Below are 19,568 nucleotides of genomic sequence, written 5' to 3' on the forward strand. Positions count from 1 at the left end.
ATAGAGATGCGGGTTCGATCCCTAGGTCGGGAAGACACCCTGGAGGAGGGCATGGAAACCCACCGCAGTATCCTTGCCTGGAGAACCCCATGGACAGAGGAGCCTAGTGGGCTACTGCCCATGGGGTCGCAAAGAGTCGGACATGACTGAAGTGACTCAGCACACACACACACACCAGAAGTCAAGGTGAGGGAGCTGGAGACGCGTCTGGGTGGGAAGAGGGCAGCAGTGGCCCCAGGGCCTAAACTCCATCAGCACCTCCTTCTGCAAGGTGAGCGATACCAAGGGTACCCCATTGAGAGATGTGGGCTCAAATTCCTGTTCTACCACTAACTCGGTCTCTCCAAACCCACGGACTCAGTTTACCCATCTCTAAAATGGGAGTTGATCATAAGTTGCTGGGAAATGGAAGTAAGTTAATCCTTGTGAATCCAGAGCCAGGCATCCAGAAAGCACTGGCTATTGGAATGAGATCACGAGCATCAATGTTCACTTACTGGAGGGCAGAGGCGTTAAGCAACTTGCTCCACCGGGGCCTAAGACACACCCAACATGGGGGCAGAGACCCAACATGGGAATGAAAGGGTCCCCCCAGCTCTCTGGGCCCCAGTGTATCATGGGGGAACGAAGGGGTACAAGCAGCCCTTTCCCCCAGGGGCTAAGGATTCAAGGGGCCTCAGAGGGTACTCAGCATTCATGTTATTACTCTGTACTAGCCTCATTCTTACTCCTGGATCCTTGACCCCAGGGATGCAGGAAGTGAGATATAAGAACAGAACCAACTTGAACCACGGAAAAGATGCAAACCAGTGTCTCAGGAGGGCCCTTTGCAAAAGAGGAGAAAAATTGAATTCTGGTCCTGTTTTTGGCTCAAAGCTTTATAGCCAATGAGTCCCCCAGTTTAAGTGACAACAGCAGAGGAGAAAAATAGCCCAGAGTTTCTCATGCTGAGTGCAGCGCTGGGCATACAGTAGGTAGTTAATAATTTATAAAGGGAGGTGGGAACCCACACTGACATGTGGGGCAGGGGGCTTACCTCCAGCGGAGGGCAGTGATTCACCAGGGCCAGGGTCCAGTTGTGTGTGATGCTGGCCTCTGATCTGAAGTCCCCACGGGCGGTCAGGGTGCACAGGCCCAGGGCCACGTCCAGCTGGGCCCGGGGGGGTTCATCTCCCCCCATGGACACTCGGATGTGGTTGTTGGGGGGAACTCCCAGTGCCTGAAGTGGAGGCCACGCGTGCTGGAGGCCAGTGTCCAGGTGAGCACGGTGGCCACAGGCTGAGTGGATGTGGGTTCGGATGAAGGTGTCCCCAGATGATACCTGAGCCACCAGGCTGGCCCCAAAGGTGTGCACCAGGAAGGAGCTGTTCAGGATCAGCACAGCTGGATTCTGCTGCCAAGAAAGGCCAGGTGAGGGGTCCCTACAGAATCTCATGAAGTGTGTCCACTGTCCGTTTGTCCACAGGTGGTCAAGAAAGCCCTCATCCTCCAGGGGCATCCACACCTCTCTTCTCTTTGAAGAGCTGAAAACAGCCTCCCAGGGGGGTCAAGAAATCTAACCATTGAGAGCAATTTGGGGCTCCTCATGCCCTCCTCACCTGGGGCTTCCCTGGCAGCTCAGATAGTAAAGAATCTGCTTGCAAGGCAGGAGGCCTGGGTTCGATCCCTGGCTTGGGAAGATCTCCTGGAAAAGGGCATGGCAACCCACTCCAGTATTCTTGCCTGCAGAATCCCATGGACAGAGGAGACTGGCAGGCTACAGTCTACGGAGTCGCAAAGAGTCCGACACGACTGAGACTAACAGGAATAAAAAATGCCCCCTCCCCTGAGGTCTCCGTTTTCTCCTCTCTTTTCCACAATAGAGCACGGGCCTCTCAACCTCTCTGGTCTGGACATGTCCCTCTTAACGCCCCAAATGGAAGTCACTTGCGCCTCTAAGTGGTATATTCTCAGGACCTGGGGTTCTTAGGGGAGTCTGCACCCCCAGGACAGAACTGGGAGCTGCCCTCAGCCCCTTCCTGTCACCCAGCACTCTGCCCCAAATGGAAGTCACTGTGCCTCTAAGTGGTATAGTCTCAGGACCTGGGGTTCTAGGGGGAAGTCTGCACCCACAGGACAGAACTGGGAGCCGCCCTCAGCCCCTTCCTGTCACCTAGCACTCATCTGTCTGCCTGGGGTGGGGACAGCGCCGCCGGTGATGGGGTGAACGCACGTATCAGCTCCATCGCGGCCAAATGGAGACCACAAGAGGAGCCACAGAGCTCGGGGTGGCCTCCCATGGGGCCCAGGGCATGGTTCTCCTGCTTGGATGTCACTGGCCTGATGCAGGACTGAGGAATGCCCCCTTTCTAGCCCTTCCCTGGAATTCCAGGCCATGACTCTCAGAGGGAAAGTTCCATCTTCACAGCTTCTGTCCTAACCCTCCTGCGCAGTGAGTCCTTGCAGCAATCACCCTCCCCTCCTGCTGCCAGCTCTGAGTCTTTCTCACACGTGTAGCTATTCATTTCACATGCCCCCTAGTCTTAAGTTTCCTCTGGGGGGAGGCAGCCAATTTGTCCCTTACTGCTACTGCTAAGTCACTTCAGTCGTGTCCAATTCTGTGCGACCCCATAGACGGCAGCCCACCAGGCTCCCCCATCCCTGGGATTCTCCAGGCAAGAACACTGGAGTGGGTTGCCATTTCCTTCTCCAATGCATGAAAGTGAAAAGTCCTCAGTCATGTCCAACCCTCAGCGACCCCATGGACTACAGGCTACCAGGCTCCTCCGTCCATGGGATTTTCCGGGCAGGAGTATGGAGTGGGGTGCCATTGCCTTCTCCTAATTTGTCCCTTAAGACCCCTTCAATCCTGATCCTCAATTCCCTTGGTTAACCCTCGTGCCATCTAGGCCACTGTGCAACCCTAGGATGGTGACTTCACCTCCCTAAGCTTCAGTTTCCACATTTGTAAAATGAGATTATGATTCCCTGGTAGCTGAAACCAGGGCAAAAGAGAGAGTACCCAACTGAGATGGCACTTAATGTGTATTGGTCCACTTCCTGCTCGACAGCGTAAGGTAGGGACGTACTGTATACTGCCACCTGCAGTATACAGATGACAAGGCTGAAGCTCAGAGAGGTTAAGGCCAGGCTAAAAGTCATACAGCAGGTGAGTGGCAGGTCTGGGCAGGAAGCTGTGGTAGTTTGATTTTTCTGGTCCTTGTGTCTCCCTGTGTTGAGTGAAGTCACTACCACTACCAAGCTGGAGGCATGAAAGCATCACACGTTTTGTGCACACAGAGGGGACACTGGCAGAAATCGTCCTCCCCAAGGAGGTTCCCTTTACCTGGACAGCCAGGTGGCGAGCCCACAGCACTGGCTCCCAGGGCCCTCAGGCAGTGCCCCAGGTGGGACACCCAGCAGCACCCATTCAACACCTCCAGATTCGTGTCTCCCTGATCCCCGAGCAGGTCGGTTCCTTCGGGTGGCTCCTCCAGGGGAACCAGCAGGCAGCCAGGCCAGGCGAGTGTGAGCCTCCCCCAGGGCCATCTCCAGGGCCATGGTCACTGGTGGCTGGTGATGCCCCCACAGCCAGCTGGGCTGAAAGCTCTGCTGAGCCAGGCCTAAACCAGCTGTCCGTGCAGCTGCCCACAGGGCAGCCCTGACTGGGTCCACTTCACCCACAGCTCTTGGTCCAGGAGACAGTGGGCGCCGCTGGAGATGAGGGAGTCCAAACCCTGCACGCGGGCCTCCCCACCAGGCTTTGCCTTTGAAGGAGATAACCTACTGTTCACCTGGGCCCTGGCCTGGGAGAGCTCAGAGCTTCCTGGGCCGGGCTGAGGCCCAGCCTGGGCAGCACGTGTGCCTGTAAGGCCCATGCTCTGTCTCCCCCGAAAGGCCCAGATGTGCCTGTCACCAGCCCAGACAACCCCCCCCAACCATTCCCGCCCCCAGGGCAAAGGCTGGCTTGAGACACTTGGATCCTGGGTCCTTGTCACTGTGTTTACAGAAGGAACCACCCATCCACTGTCAGGCTGGGCTGGGCACCCAGATGCATGTCCCTGGGGATGCGAAAGGCTTGCAAGAGGGGACTGTGCAGGTCAGCCTAGCAGTGGCCACTAGCCTTCCCTAAGCCATCCAGCAGGAAGGCCTTGGTGCTCAGACTGTGCCTGCCCCTCCCCAGCCTTTCCCGGAGGCAGACTACCATCTATCACTCCTGCCCTGATGGTGACAGAGACCCTGGCACCTCAAGAAGCCACCCGGTGATGTACCCCCCAGCAAAGCCCTGACAGCTAGGCAGGCACAACGTCTCCTCTGCAGTTGACCTAGGATGGCCAGCAGGGTGGCCACGGGGCATGTGTAAGCATGAGGTGTTTTCCCCAACCTTGACCCTGGACAGAGTGTTAAGATCCAACTGACCCCATCTCTCCTAGTGAAGGCCTCCCTGGGAAGATAAACCTCAAAGAGAGGTTTGTGCAAACTGAAGTGCTAACCCACAGCATCGTCACAATCGGAAGTAACCAGAGCTCACGTCCTCACAGGGCCTGTGTGCCAAGCTCTCACTGGTTCCTCATCGGATCCTCGAGGTAACTGTGGGAGGCAGGCATTATTAACAGTCCCATTTTGCAGATGAGAACACTGAGGCACAGAGAGAGTAAGCAACTGGCCTGAAGTCACGCAATCGGTAAGCGATGAAGCAGCTTGGCTTCAGGTCACACACCTTGCTCACTCACCCTGCCTCCCGCACACTCTGGATGGTTTAGCCACACCCGTGAAGGGCAGAGGTGGTTTCCTATTTTTCGTTCTTGAGACCAATGTAAAAGACAGCTGGCCAGTGTTCCAGGTTTCCCCAAGGGAGGTACTCAGAACATGAACTGATGGGTGCGAGTCTCAGCAGACCAGATAAATCCAGAGTGTCTCCACTCCACTGCCACTTACAGGGGCAGGGGAGGGAGCATTAACAGGACGAGAAGATAAGTGGGCAGAAGAAGAGAAGGCAGGGTGGGGAGGAAGAAAGGACAGGAATGTGGATGAATGGGAGGGGAGGGTGGGAGGAAAGGAGAAAGGATGGATGAGAAGAAGGGAGGATGGGAAATTTGGTGCGAGCCTGGGAAGGAAGGTGGGAGGGAAGGTGGGCGGGGAGATGGGCGGGGCAAGCTGGTGGAAATTGGGTAGGTTACTAGAGACGTTGCAGAGGCAGTGAGCCTGGCTTGGGCCCGACCCACATGAGAAACTAAGGGTCACTTACGTGGAGCCTTATGAGGCTGGGGTTCAGCCCCAGGGTCGGCTCCCGGCCGTCACCTGCTCCCTTCCTCTCCTTGGCTCCACTGAGTTCCTCGCCATCCACGCTCACCACCAGCCCCGCCTCCAGACTGGGTCCCGAGCTCTGGGCAGAAGCACAGCTGTGGGTGTCCCTCGGACCCACTGCCCCCACGAGGCCCCGGGCCCAGCCCTCTCACCCACCTGCAAGTGTCCACGGCCGTCCACGGAGAAGGGGAGGCCCCAGCGCCTGAGGCCGGGCACCGTGTGGCAGAGGCTGGCGCGGAGCTGGCTGCCCGGTGCACTGGTGGCCACGCCCTCCAGGCCAAGGGCCGCATCCAGCTGACCCCCGGAACTTCGCAGCATCATGCTCACTGAGAAGTTGGAAGCCACATGGGTGTGTGACAGGAGCATCCCTGCCTCGGAGGAGAGCCCTGGGGGCGAGAGGAACCACAGAGATGGCATGCCCCACGGGAGCCAGAATGGGGTCTCTGACAGCCCGCCTTCTCTCTTGAGGGTCCCCTGAGCCCTGAGGCGAACTCGCCTCCCAGCTCCTTCCTAAGACCACAATGGCCACACCTAGCAAGTAATAGGCCCCATGTCCCCTTTGGATTCCTCGCTCCCTAAAGGTAGGGTTGGGCTCTTAGGAAGCAGGGGTCTGATCCTGTGCTCTCACCTTGCTGCACCTTCAGGCACCCCCAGGCCCATGGAATTGTCCCCAGGAAGCTAGAGCTGGGGGTGTCTGAGCTATTTCCTAACTGCGGTGCCAAGAACATCCTGGAAGTCCTGCTAAACCAGGTTTCCAAGCCCAGAAGCTGGACTGGGGGTGGGGAGTCCTGGGAGGAGGGGCGGGTGGCAGGGGCTATCTGCCCTCCAGTTTGGAGGTGTGTCTGTGGTGGTGGTGGTGGTAGCTTAGTTGCTAAGTCATGTCCGACTCTTTGAGACCCCATGGCCTGTAGCCCGCCAGGCTCCTCTGTCCATGGGATTTCCCAGGCAAGAATACTGGAGTGGGTTGCCATTTCCTTCTCCAGGGGATCTTCCTGACCCAGGGATCGAACTTATATCTCCTGCTTGGCAGACGGATTTGTTACCACTAAACCACCTGGGGAGCCTGGGTGTGTCTCTACTGGGTTGCAACTGGTGTTCTGGCTGAATAAGAGCCCAGGGAAGATGGAGGCACTGGGAGAAGGTGGTGGGGGAAGGAAATAGAGCTGGGAGGTGGATTTAGGGACTGGGGGCTCTAACTCCCTTGGTTGCAGGCCCTGGGAGTCTTCAGGGAAGGAAGCCACTGGGCTCTCTCAGCCCCTCCTACCTGCCTCACTCAAAGCGCTGATGTTGTGACTCAGGCTACCAGAGAGCTGGCCGTGCCCAGGGCCCCAGGTGCAGACCCCACCCAGGGCCAGGCTGGCTGTGTCAGCACGGACGCTGGCCTGGCCCCCGAGGCTCCCTGTCTGGGCCTGCAGCCGCCCGCTCAGCCGGAGCTCTCCTGGGAAGGCCTGGCTGCTGTTCTGGGCAAGGATGCAGGTCACACTCTGCATGCTGGTGCTGTTCCCTGCCCTCTCGTGCTTGTCCCGCAAGAGGAATCCCAGCACGGCTGAGTCGGCAGTGACCTTGACAGTACCTGCAAAGGATGGGAAATAGTCTGAAAAAAGAAGGGGGTCAGCCCAGGGCACTGGGCTGCTTTGGGAAGGAAGGAATAGAACCCAGGGGAAGGAAGTTCCTAGATTCAAGATGTAACGTTAACTCATGTCAGAGAGAGCATATCTGAGAACAAGACCAAATGAAATCAGCTTCCCCTGCCCCCACGATGCTCTGAGGACCAAACAACCTAATTCACAAATAAAACAGCTTCGGCAAAAAAGTAGTAAGCCTGATAAGGCATGTCTGTTAACACCAGCACTGCTGAATCCTGCTCAAGAGGGTCACATATCACCATGATGGAATGGCCCCATTTTACAGGCAACAAAACTGAGACCTGGAAATTTTGGAATTTTAGGGAGGAAAAGATTGCTCAGAGGTCTCTTCCACCCACCCAGAGAAAAAGATTTCATACCCTTGACCCAGGCCATATATAAGTCATGCATTAGGGATATTCTTGCTCTTATCAAAACCATTTAGGTTTCCTGACCACCACCAGTCTTCACTAGGGCCTTAATGTGGTCCAAGTGCCCAAGTTCCCTCCTGTCATTCAAAGTTTGACTCAGGGGTCACTACCTCCAGGAAGCCTTCCTTGACTCTTCTGCAGCCATAGACCTGGTTAAACACCCTCATTCTATGCTTCCAGACACCAAGCGCATGCTAAACTCTGTTACAGAGTACTTTCCATACAGATAGAACTTTCTCACAGAATCTTGCAATCATCTTTTTTACAGATTCTTTACATTGTAGGGCCCTGTGTCTCCATGTCCTCTAGGATGTTAACCTGTCCTTATCTGGAAAACATGGATAATCAAGAGTAAAACTTCACTTGATAACTGTGAAGAAAAATGAAATAATGTCAATGGAATAGTATAGAATTCAAGAATAAACCCACCACAAATGCTCAGTTATTTTTGACAAAAGTGCAAGTGGAAAAAGGACAGTCTTTTCAAAAAATGTGCTGAATTGATTGGAAGTCCACATGTAAAAAAGCTACCATGAACCTTGCCCAAACCCATACACAAATTAATTAAAAACTGACCACAGAAGAAAAGGGAACCCTCCAACACTGTTAGTAAGAATGCAAACTGGTACAGTCACTAATAGAGAACAGTATGCAGGTCCTTAAAAAAATATAGAACCACTATATGATCCAGCAATTCCACTCTTGAGCATATATCTGGAAAAGATGAAAACTCTAATTTAAAGAGATAAATGTACTCCAATGTTCATAGCAGCACTATTTATAATAGCCGAGACCTAAGGATCCATTAACAGATGAATGGATAAACAAGAAGTGATACACACACACACATATATACACACACGATAGAATATTATTCAGCCATAAAAATAAAATATTGTCATTTGCAGAAACACGGATGGACCTAGAGATTAATAATCTTCACTTAGTATGATTACTAAGTGAAGTAAGTCAGACACAGAAGATGCAATTAGAGAAAAGTCCAACAGCAACAAAGACCCAGCACAGCCAATAAATAAATAAAATCACTTAAAAAAAAAGACTAGCCATAGATATTTTCAAAATACATATCTGATAAAGGACTTGTATAAATGATTCCCACATTCAATAAGAACCCAAGCAACTCAATTTTTCAGATGAGCAAAATGTGTGTTTGTTTTTTGGCCATGGCACCACGAGGCATGGGGCTCTTAGCTCCCCAGCAGGGATTGACCCTGTACCCACTGCACTGGAAGCTCAGAGTCTTAACCTCTGGACCACCCAGGAATTCCCTAAAGTGGGCAAAATGTCTGAACAGACACTTCCCCAAAGAAATTATACAAGTGACAAGCCTATGAAAAGATGTTCAACAAAATTAGTCATTTGTGTGCTTAGTTGCTCAGTCGTGTCTGACTCTGAGACCCCATGGACTGTGGCCTCCTGTCTCTGTCCATGGGGATTCTCCAGGCAAGAAGACTGGAGTGGATTGCCATGCCCTCCTCCAGGGAACCTTCCTAACCCAGGAATCGAACCAGGGTCTCCTACATTGCAGGCAGATTCTTTACCAGCTGAGCTACCAGGGAAGAGGGAAGTCCAAATTAAAACCAAGATGAGATACAATTACAACCCAATTAGAACGATCAAAAGAAAACTCAAAGCCGAAAACTGACAATACAAATTGCTAGCAAAGACACAGAGCAACTAGTATCCTCACACACTGCTGCTGGGAGCAGAAAATGGTACAGCAACTCTAGAAATAGTCTGGCCGTTTCCTATAAATATATACTCGCCATACAACAACACAACAATCCCATTCCTAGGTATTTACCAAAGAGAAATGAAATCACATGTTCCCACAAAAACCGGAACACAACATTTTAAAGTTGTTTTTTTTTTTAAATAAAGCAATAAGTGTTAAGATCAGCATGCGAGTCTGTTATCAGCTGCAAATGACAAACTTCAAAGATGAAGGGGAGACCACCAGAGTAAATCAAAGTAAACTTGAGAACAGTACCCTGATGTCACTTTCTTTACTTGATTAAGTATTTTCAAACCTATGTCCTACAGTCTTAGACAGGTATTTTATTATGAAATTTGCTTTCTTTTTTTTTTTTTAAAGTGGACCATTTTAAAAGTCGTTACTGAATTTGTTATAATATTGCTTCTGTATTATGCTTTGCTTTTTTGGCCATGACGCAAATGGGATCTTAGCTCTCTGACCAGGCATTGAACCTGCACCCGCCTGTGTTGGAAGGCAAAGCCTTCACCACTAGACTGCCAGGGAAGTCCCTGCAATTTGGTTTTACCACAATTTAACCAATTAGGAATTAGGAGGGTTCATGTTAATATTACTCCAAGATGAGAGAATGATTCTATTTCCCCGAGGTTGGTAGAAAAGCAGAGTCTTTAGTTTCTGAAAAACTGGGCCCTGGACAGATGTTCAGGCAGGGCATGACGGTCAAGGATATTTGGGCAAAAAATCCCTTTTTGTGAAATCCTGATTTTTGGAACCCTGTAGTTTCACATAATCAAAAAATAAATACACAAAATTGATAGATTGGAAACTTGAAAATGGAATATAAACAGAAACCAGTGAACCAATTGTATTTCAAATGATTAACAGCATCACACATGATGGGTGGAAGATTAACCACAACTAACGTTTAAACACCATGTTAGTATTTATTTTTTTGTCTTCAGTCATGTCCAACTCTTTGTGGCCTCATGAACTATATACCCCACCAGGCTCCTCTGTCCATGGAAGTTTCCAGGCAAGAATACTGGAGCGGGTTGCCATTTCCTACTCCAGGAGATCTTCCTGACCCAGGGATCGAACCCACGTCTAGTACCTCTCCTGCACTGGCAGGCAGATACTTGACTACTAGCGCCACCTGAGAAGCCCTGTTTGGATTTATACCCTCAGTCTAAAGACAAGAAGAAGTCTAAACAAATGCCGAATTCTAGTTAAAAGGCTTTGTTTTCTCAAAGATATAGGTTAGTAATTCTACTACTTTCTATGTATTCTAGGGCTGAACAAATAAGTAAATGTATTGTGGATAAGTAGAGCCAGGTTTCTTGCCGTTGAAGAGACGAATAAGAAATATGGAAGGGGGGAAGAAACAGAATGAACTTTTTCATGATGGACTGGAATTAAGAGCATCAGTATGAACTAGTAATTGTAAACATATACCTATAGACAGAAAGATATGTGTGTTATGTATGTACACATCCATCTATTTTCTTGGTCTGTTCGCTGAGAAGGCCTAGAAAGACTGATAAACACATCTACATCCCAGATCTTAGTTTTTAAATACTATTTTCGCACAAAAGGAGTCAGGAATCCTTGGAGAAATGGCTTGTTCCGTATCAGGGAAAGTATAACGTGAGACTGAGACATTTTTTTGGCCATAAAGGAAGAAGTGGCCAAGGTATGATAGGGATATATCAAAAAGACACAGGAGATTTATCTCCATTAATGGTGGGATGGTGGGGACACTTCAATTGAGTAACCCTCTCAAGGTAACAATTGCATGTTCTGGACAAAATATATGAAACAATTATCTGAAGTGGCTGCAGAGTGACAATGGAGGGGAGTTAACACTTGGAGGAAAGGACCAGCAATAGTTGAGCTGCATGATTTTACTCTTCTTGGTGCCAAGAAGGATGAGCAAAACTCAGACAGAAATCCATGGTCTTATCAATTATAGAATCAGAGAGCAGAGTTCAGGGTGATGATAGCGAATGGAAAGTGAAGTGAGAAATTCCAGAGAGAGCCACAGGAGAGAATCCCAAATTCTGCCTATGAAGTCTATCCAGAGCTAATCCTTGAACAAGGGTGGGACAGACTTCTAAGCAGATCTCCTAAGATAAAAGAGTTGAAAATTATTTCCACTGCAGCCCACCAGAAGAAAGACAGAGTCTAGATTTTGAGACCAGCCAAGTTTACTGCATGCTAAAAAATTTTTTTTAAATAATAACACTCTTCAGAGAAATAGAAAATAATCAGAGTCTTAACATCATTCAAAACATCTAAAATACAATCTCAAATTACTCAATGTACAAAGAAATAGTAAAATGTAAATCACATTTAAGAGAAAGGGCAATCAATAATCAAGGGAGATCAACCTCAAGATGACCTAGACACTGGAATTAGCAGACAAAGATTTTAAAACAGCCCTTATAACCATGTTCGAAAATATAAGGAAAATATTCTTGTATTGAATGAAAACCAGAAATAAAAATAACCTAGTGGTGATTCTAGAACTAACAAATATTAAATCTGTGATTGAAAAAATCATTGGACGATCTAAAATTTTTTGATTGGGGGGTGTTTGAAGAAGAAAGAGCTAGTGAACTTGAAGATAGATTGATAGATATTTAAAGCAAAGAAAAAAAGGACTAAAAAGATCAACAGAGCCTCAGAGATCTGTGGAACAATATAGAAACTTCTAAAACATGTACAATTGGAATCCACAGAAGAGGACAATGAGAACAGGTCAGAAAGAAATCTTTAAAGAAGCAAATATGAAAGTTTTCCAAATGTGTCAAGAAATATACAATTTAAAAATATCCTTTAAGAATTAAGGCAAAATAGGACCTTTTCAAATAAATAAAAATTAAGGAGATTTATTGTCAGTAAGCCAGCCTTCCAAGAAATGCTAAAGGTGATTCTTTATACTGAAGAGAAATAATACCAGAAACTCTTAAGTAGACTGTGAAAGAATATACAGAGGCATAGTTGAAAGAGGAATAGATAAGTTAAAACTGAGTTCTAAAAATTCTTAAAATCATCAGAAAGAAGGCAAAAGAAAATAATAACAGAGGAAGAAAAAGTATATGATAAAGTAGAAAACAAAACAGCAAAATAGTAGACAAATCGAATCATATCAATAATCATGATAAACATAAATCGACTAAATACTATAATTAAAAAGCAGAGACTGCCAGACTAGATACATAAAGCAAAATCTAACTGTATGTGGGCTATAAAAAAATGTGCCTTAAATATTAAGGAAGTAAATATGTGGGAAGCAAAAGGGTGGAAATATATATATAGTACAAATGCTAATAAAAAGCAAGAGTGGCAACATAAATATCAGACAAAATAGACTTCAAGACAAAGAACTGTGAGAGAGAGAGCAGTCCATTTCATAAGGATAAACCTGGTCACTCACTAAGAATAATAATCATATATGCTTATACACCTAATACCAAAATGCAATGCACATACATGAAGCAAAAACCAAATGAACAAACTAGAGAAATCCATACAGTCGGCAAGTTTACCACCTTTCTCTGCTTGATACAATGACCAGGCAAAAAAATTCAGTAAACTATGTATCAGAACAATACAGCCAAGCATCTTGACTTAACTAACATTTATAGGACATTACACCCAACAACACTACAGAATACAAATTCTTTTTATTGCATAAGATGTGTTCACAAGATAGACATAGATTGGCATATAAAACAAGTCACAATGAATAAAAGGACTGATCCTACAGAAGAAATCCTCTGGCCATAACGAAATTAAATATTACAAAGCTATCTAGAAAAATCTCAAATATTTGGAAATTAAGCAACATACTTCAAATACATGGATGAAAGAAGCAATCATAAGAGAAATCTGAAAATATTTTTAAATAAATCAATAAAAATACACAACATCAAATTTTGTGGGATGCAGCTAAAGGAATATGTATGGTTTTACATGCTTATATTAGAAAAGGAAAAAGGTCTAAAAGTAAATGGCTTGAGGATCTGCCATAAACAAATCATAAAAAGCACAGCAAAGTAAACCCAAATTAAGTGTAAGAAAGGAAATAATAGAGATAATGTCTGAAGTCAGTGGGATTGAAAAGAGACAACAAGAAAAAAATAACAGAACATTTAAAAGAAAAACATTTGGTTCTTTGAACAGATTTTAAAAATTGACAAAATCCTAGTTAGACTACTAAGGAAGAGAGAGATGAAATATAATAATGACTGTCAAGAACAAAAGCGAAGGCATCATTATAGATACCTTAAAAGATTATAATACATATAATAAACAACTACCAATATAGCTGACATCTTAGTTGAGATGGATAAACTCCTTGAAAAACAGAACTTACACAAAATGATAAGGATGAAATAGAAAATATAAATAGATTTATAAATCTATTCATTATCTAAAAAAAATCCCACAAAGAAAATTCCAGACGGCTTCTCTGGTAGCATCCATCAGACAATTACAGGAGTGTTCACACCCATCTTGTACAAGCTCTTTCAGAAAATAGAAGGGAATAAAGTACTTTTCAACTTGGTTTATGAAGTTAGCATACAAAAGGAAAAGATACTTAACAGTGAAGAAACTTAGCAGACACCACTTTAACCAAGTGATCAAGACTGATGTCACCAAGAGTATAGGGACAATCTGACACCAGGTGGCACTCTGCCAACAAGGCTTTTTTGAAAGCATGTAAGGAGTTGGACTGTGAAGAAGGCTGAGCGCCGAAGAACTGATGCTTTTGAACTGTGGTGTTGGAGAAGACTCTTGAGAGTCCCTTGGACTGCAAGGAGATCCAACCAGTCCGTTCTGAAGGAGCTCAACTCTGGGTGTTCTTTGGAAGGAATGATGCTAAAGCTGAAACTCCAGTACTTTGGCCACCTCATACACAGAGTTGACTCATTGGAAAAGACTCTGATGCCGGGAGGGATTGGAGGCAGGAGGAGAAGGGGACGACAGAGGATGAGATGGCTGGATGGCATCACCGACTCGATGGACGTGAATCTGAGTGAACTCCGGGAGTTGGTGATGGACAGGGAGGCCTGGCGTGCTGCGATTCATGGGGTCGCAAAGAGTCGGACACGACTGAGCGACTGAACTGAACTGAACTGAACTGAACTGAAGGAAGCATCCAACAAAGCCCACGTGAGGGATATTCTACAAACTGACTGCCCTGTACCCTTTGAAATGTGATCATGAAAGAGAAAGAAATACAGAAGAACTGATCCAGAATAAGAGACCAAAGAAACAATATAACTTAATGTAATGCACAATTCAGGATTTTCTTTTACTATAAGGGACATGATTGGGACATCCAGTGAAATCTCAATAAAGTCTGTAGCTAACAGCAATATATAAATGCTAATTTTCTGAGTTAAGAACTGTATTGTAGAATGTAGGAGAATGTCTTTATTTTTTTGGAAATAAACGCAACTATTTAGGGGTGAAGAACTGTTACATCTGCAGCTTATTAAAACACAGTTCAAGAATTAAACAATTTTAGGGACTTCCTTGGCAGTCCAGTGGTTAGAAACTCCATGCTTCCTTTGCAGGGGGTGTGCGTTTGATCCCTGGTTGGGGAACTAAGATCCTGCATGATGTGCAATGTGGCCCAAAATTTAAAAATTTGTATGCAAATAATAATGTTCTATACACACATATACACAGAGGGAGACAGAAAAAGAGAGAAAAAAATGATAAAGCAATTGTGATAAATGTCAATAATTGGTGAAGCCAGGTAAAGAGCCTCTGGGATTCTTTGCAATCACTTTTCTGTATGTCTGAAATCATGTCAAAATAAAAAGTATTCGATGTAACCACTTTGAAAAACAGTATAGAGATTCCTCAAAGAGTTAAAAATTGAATACCATGTGATCCAGCAAATTCACTTCTGGGTATTTATCTGAAGAAAATGAAAGCATTAATTAGAACAGATATATGCACCCCTACCTTCATTGCTAAATGAAATCATTCATTTCGTCTCTAAATGAAATTTAGAATATATCCTTCATTAGTAAAGTCCTGAATTTTCATTGGAAGGACTGATGCTGAAGCTGAAACTCCAATATTTTGGCCACCTGACGCGAAGAACTGACTCCTTGGAAAAGACCGTGATGCTGGGAAAGATTGAAGGCAGGAGGAGAAGGGGATGACAGAGGATAAGATGGTTGGATGGCATCACCAACTCGATGGACCTAAGTTTGAGCAAGCTCCGGGAGTTGGTGACGGACAGGGAAGCCTTGCTGAAGTTCACGGGGTTGCAGAGTTGGACACGACTGAGCGACTGAACTGAACTGAACCTTCATTGCAGCATTATTTACAAAAGTCAAGACACGGAAGCAACCTAAGTGTCCACTGATAGATGAATGGCTAACGAAGATACAGTATATATACACATAATGGGATACTACTCAATCATGAGAAGAATGAGATCTTGCCGCTTTCGACAACATAAGGGTGTTATGAGGGACAAATACTATATGATTTCACTTATATACAGAATCTTAAATAAGTGAACAAACATAACACAGAGAAGATGCAGAGAACAAGCAGGTGGTTGCCAGAGGGGAGGTGGGCCAGGGTGGGGGGCAGACAGAAATAGGTAAGGGAGATTAAGAGCTACAAGTTTCCAGTTGCAAAATAAATGAGTCATGGGTATAAAATGTACAGAATGGGAAAGTAGTCAATAACTATGTGATATCTTCGTATGGTAACATATCATAACTAGACTCATCCTGGTGATCAGTTTGAAACATACAGAAGTATCCAGTCACTATTTTGTGTAACAGGAACCAACAGTGTTGTAGGTCAATTACATTTCAAAAACAAACTCATACAAAATGAGATTATTCAATAAGTGGTGCTGGGAAAATTGGACAGCTACATGTAAAAGAATGAAAGTAGAACATTCTCTAAAACCACATACAAAAATAAACTCAACGTGGACTAAAGACCTAAATATAAGACCAGAAACCATAAAACTCCTAGAGGAAAACATAGGCAGAACGCTCTGGCATAAATCGTAGCAATATTTTTTTTGAGTCTGTCTCCTGAAGCAAAGGAAATAAAAGCAAAAATAAACAAATGGACTCTAACTAAACTTGAAAGCTTTTGCACAGCAAATGAAACCATCAGCAAAACAAAAAGACAACCTACTGAATGGGAGATAGTGTTTGTAAATGATATGACCAATGAAAGGTTAATATCCAAAACACATAAACAGCTCACATAATTCAACATCAAGACAAGACCACACAATCTGAGTAAAAAATGGACAGATGACCTGAATAGACATTTTTCCAAAGAGGACATGCAGGTAGCCAATAGACACATGAAAAGATGCTCGACATCATTAACCATCAGAAAAATGCAAATTAAAACCACAGTGGATATCATCCCACATCTGGCAGAATGGCTATCATCAAAAAAATAATAATAATAACAAATGTTGGCAAGCATGTGGAGAAAAAGGAACCTTTGTGCACTGCTGATGGAAATGTAAATTGGTGCAGCCGCTATGGAAATCAGTATGAAGATTTCTCAAAAATTAAAAATAGAACAACCATATGAACCAGAAATTCCACTCCTGGGTATATATCCAAAAAGAAAAAAAAAAGAAAATATTAATTCAAAAAGATGTATGTATCCCAATGCTCATAGCAGTGTTATTTACAATGGCCAAGATATGGAAGCAATTCATCCATCAACAGGCAAATGCATTAAGAAGATATAATACAAACACACACACACACACACACACACACACACACACACAGATGAATACTACTCAGCCATAAAAAGGAAGGAAATTTTGCCATTTCCAACAATATAGATGGACTTGGAGGTTATTATGCCAAGTGAAATAAGTCAGCCAGAGAAAGACAACACTGTATATCACCTATATGTAGAATCTAAAAAATAAAACAAAGTAGTGAATATAATGGGAAAGAAACAGACTTACAAATACAGAGAACAAACTGGTGGTTACCAGGGGGAGAGGGAAGCGGGATGGAGGATTAAGAGGTAAAAACCGTTATGTACAAAGTAAAAGAGCTACAAGGATATATCATACAACATGGGGAATATAGTCAATATTTTATAATAACTTCAAATGGAGTATAACCCTTAAATGGTGAGTCACTATGCTGTTCAACATGTAACTTATATAACATACATCAACTATGCTTCAATGTTAAAAAGATCACATTTATGGTTATCAGAGGCGGGCGATGGGGTATTGGATGAAGGCAATCAAAATGTACACGCTTCTTGGAGGGAATACAAGTTGGTGCAGCCACTGTGCAGTTTTGAGCCAGGATGGGGGTTCTTCAAAAAAATAAAAATAGTATTACCATACGATCCAGCAATCCCACTCCTGGGCATGTATCTGGACAAAACTATAATTCAAAAAGACACATGCACCCCTAAGCTCACAGCAGCACTGTTCACAAGAGCCAAGACAGGAAACAGCCTACATGTCCACTGACGGATGGAGGGATAAAGAAGATGTGGCGCACATGCAACGGAATACTACTCAGCCATAGAAAAAAAATAATGCCCTCTGCAGCAACACGGATGCAACCAGAGACCCCCAGACTAAGTGAAGTAAGTCAGAAAGGGAGGGACAATACCAGATGCTATCACTTATGTGCTGTATCTAAAATACGGCACAAATGAGCCTGTCCATGAAACAGACATGACTTAGCAACCGAACAACAACCACGGCAAAACAGAGACAGAATCACGGACACAGAGTAAGAACAGGTCTGTGCTTGTCCAGGGGAGGGGGTTGGAAAAGGGATGGAGTGGGACCTTGGGGTTAGCAGAGATGGATATATCATACAACACCATATTATGTTATGTGACTAGTGATAACAATATGTCACTATGTTGCATATTCACTATCCTATGATAAGCCATAAAGGGAAATGACATAAGAAAAAGAACATATATATAACTGAATCACTTTGCTGTACAGCAGTAATTAACAACATTGTGAATCAACTATACTTAACATTTTTTAAAAGTTTCGAACTTCCAGTTATAAGATAAAGAGGTACTAGGAATGTAATATGCATGCTCAGTCACTGAGTCCTGTCTGACTCTGAGACTCCATGGACTGCAGCCTGCCAGGCTCGCTGTCCATGGGATTTCCCAGGCAAGAATACTGGAGTGGGTTGCCATTTCCTCCCACAGAAGAATGTCATATACAACATGATAAACATAATTAACATTGCTCTGTGTCATACATGAAAATTAAGAGTATAAAATCCTAAGAGTTCTCACCATAACAAATTTTCTATTTCTTTAATTTTGTGTCTAAATGAGATAGATGATGGATGTTCACTAAACCTACTGTGATTATCATTTCCTAACGTATGTAAGTCAAATCACAATGCTGTACACAAATATCGTGCTACATGACAATTATATTTCAATAAAACTTGAAGAAAAACAAATTGTTAGAGGGACTTCCCTGGTGGTCCAGGGTTAAGAAACTGCCTTCCAGTGCAGGGGATGTGGGTTTGACTCCTAGTTGGTGAACTATTCATTGGAAGGACTGATGCTGAAGCTGAAGCTCCAATACTTTGGCCACATGATTCGAAGAGCTGACTCAATGGAAAAGACCCCGATGCTGGGAAAGACTGAAGGCAGGAGGAGAAAGGGGTGACAGAGGACGAGATGGTTGGATGGCATCACCAACTCAATGGAAATGAGTTTGAGCAAGCTCCAGGAGTTGGTGATGGACAGGGAAGCCTGACTGCAGTCCATGGGATCACAAAGAGTTGGACACGACTGAGCGACTGAACTGAACTGGTGAACTAAGATCCCACATGCTGAGGGGCAACTAAGCCCATGTCCCGCAGCTAGAAAGCCCATACGGCATAAATGAAGAGCTGACATGCCACAACAAAGACCTAGCACAGCCAAAAAGTAAAACAAGTGTTAGAAGGGCACATTGCCCTCAGCCCCCTTCCTGGATATTCACAATATCCATGAGCATGTTAAGGCTCTGACAAGTCCTGTACAAGGTAGCCCGTTTAGTTTGGTTTTCAATTTTAAAAATGTGTTGCATAATTTAAAAAAAGGTAAGATGTACAAAGAAATCATGGGATATTCATACAACAGACTACAATGGAGAAATGACATTTGCTACTTGTGACAACATGGATTAATCTCAAAACACAACAAATCCAGTTTGTCCTCCACCCTCGGAAAAGGAAATTACTCAGTCCCGTGTGTCTCATCCAGTCACTCCCTCTGTTTAGTATTTAGACAGCAGAAGGTTCATTTTTAAAGTGTTGCTCGCTCAGTCGTGTCCAACTCTTTCATGACCCCATGGACTACAGTCTGCTAGTACCTCTGTCCGTGGAGTTCTCCAGGCAAGAATACTGGAGTGGGTTGCCATTCCCTTCTCCAGTGGATCTCCCCAACACAGGGATCGAACTCCAGTCTCCT

The 19,568-nt window shown here is 45.0% G+C and overlaps 1 protein-coding gene across 1 annotated transcript in view; it reads right to left on the bottom strand.

Annotated features, from left to right (window-relative positions):
- The window catches only part of LOC120882450, a 165,715-nt gene that overhangs the window by 57,510 nt on the left and 88,637 nt on the right, over positions 1-19,568 (bottom strand). The window contains 5 exon segments of the mRNA XM_040266466.1: positions 4,251-4,304; positions 5,117-5,136; positions 5,224-5,365; positions 5,443-5,672; positions 6,551-6,859. Of these exon segments, the coding sequence (XP_040122400.1) occupies positions 4,251-4,304; positions 5,117-5,136; positions 5,224-5,365; positions 5,443-5,672; positions 6,551-6,859 (755 nt within the window).

Source organism: Oryx dammah, unplaced genomic scaffold (genome assembly GCF_014754425.2).
Source record: "Oryx dammah isolate SB20612 unplaced genomic scaffold, SCBI_Odam_1.1 HiC_scaffold_2, whole genome shotgun sequence".
NCBI classification, from domain to species: domain Eukaryota; kingdom Metazoa; phylum Chordata; class Mammalia; order Artiodactyla; family Bovidae; genus Oryx; species Oryx dammah.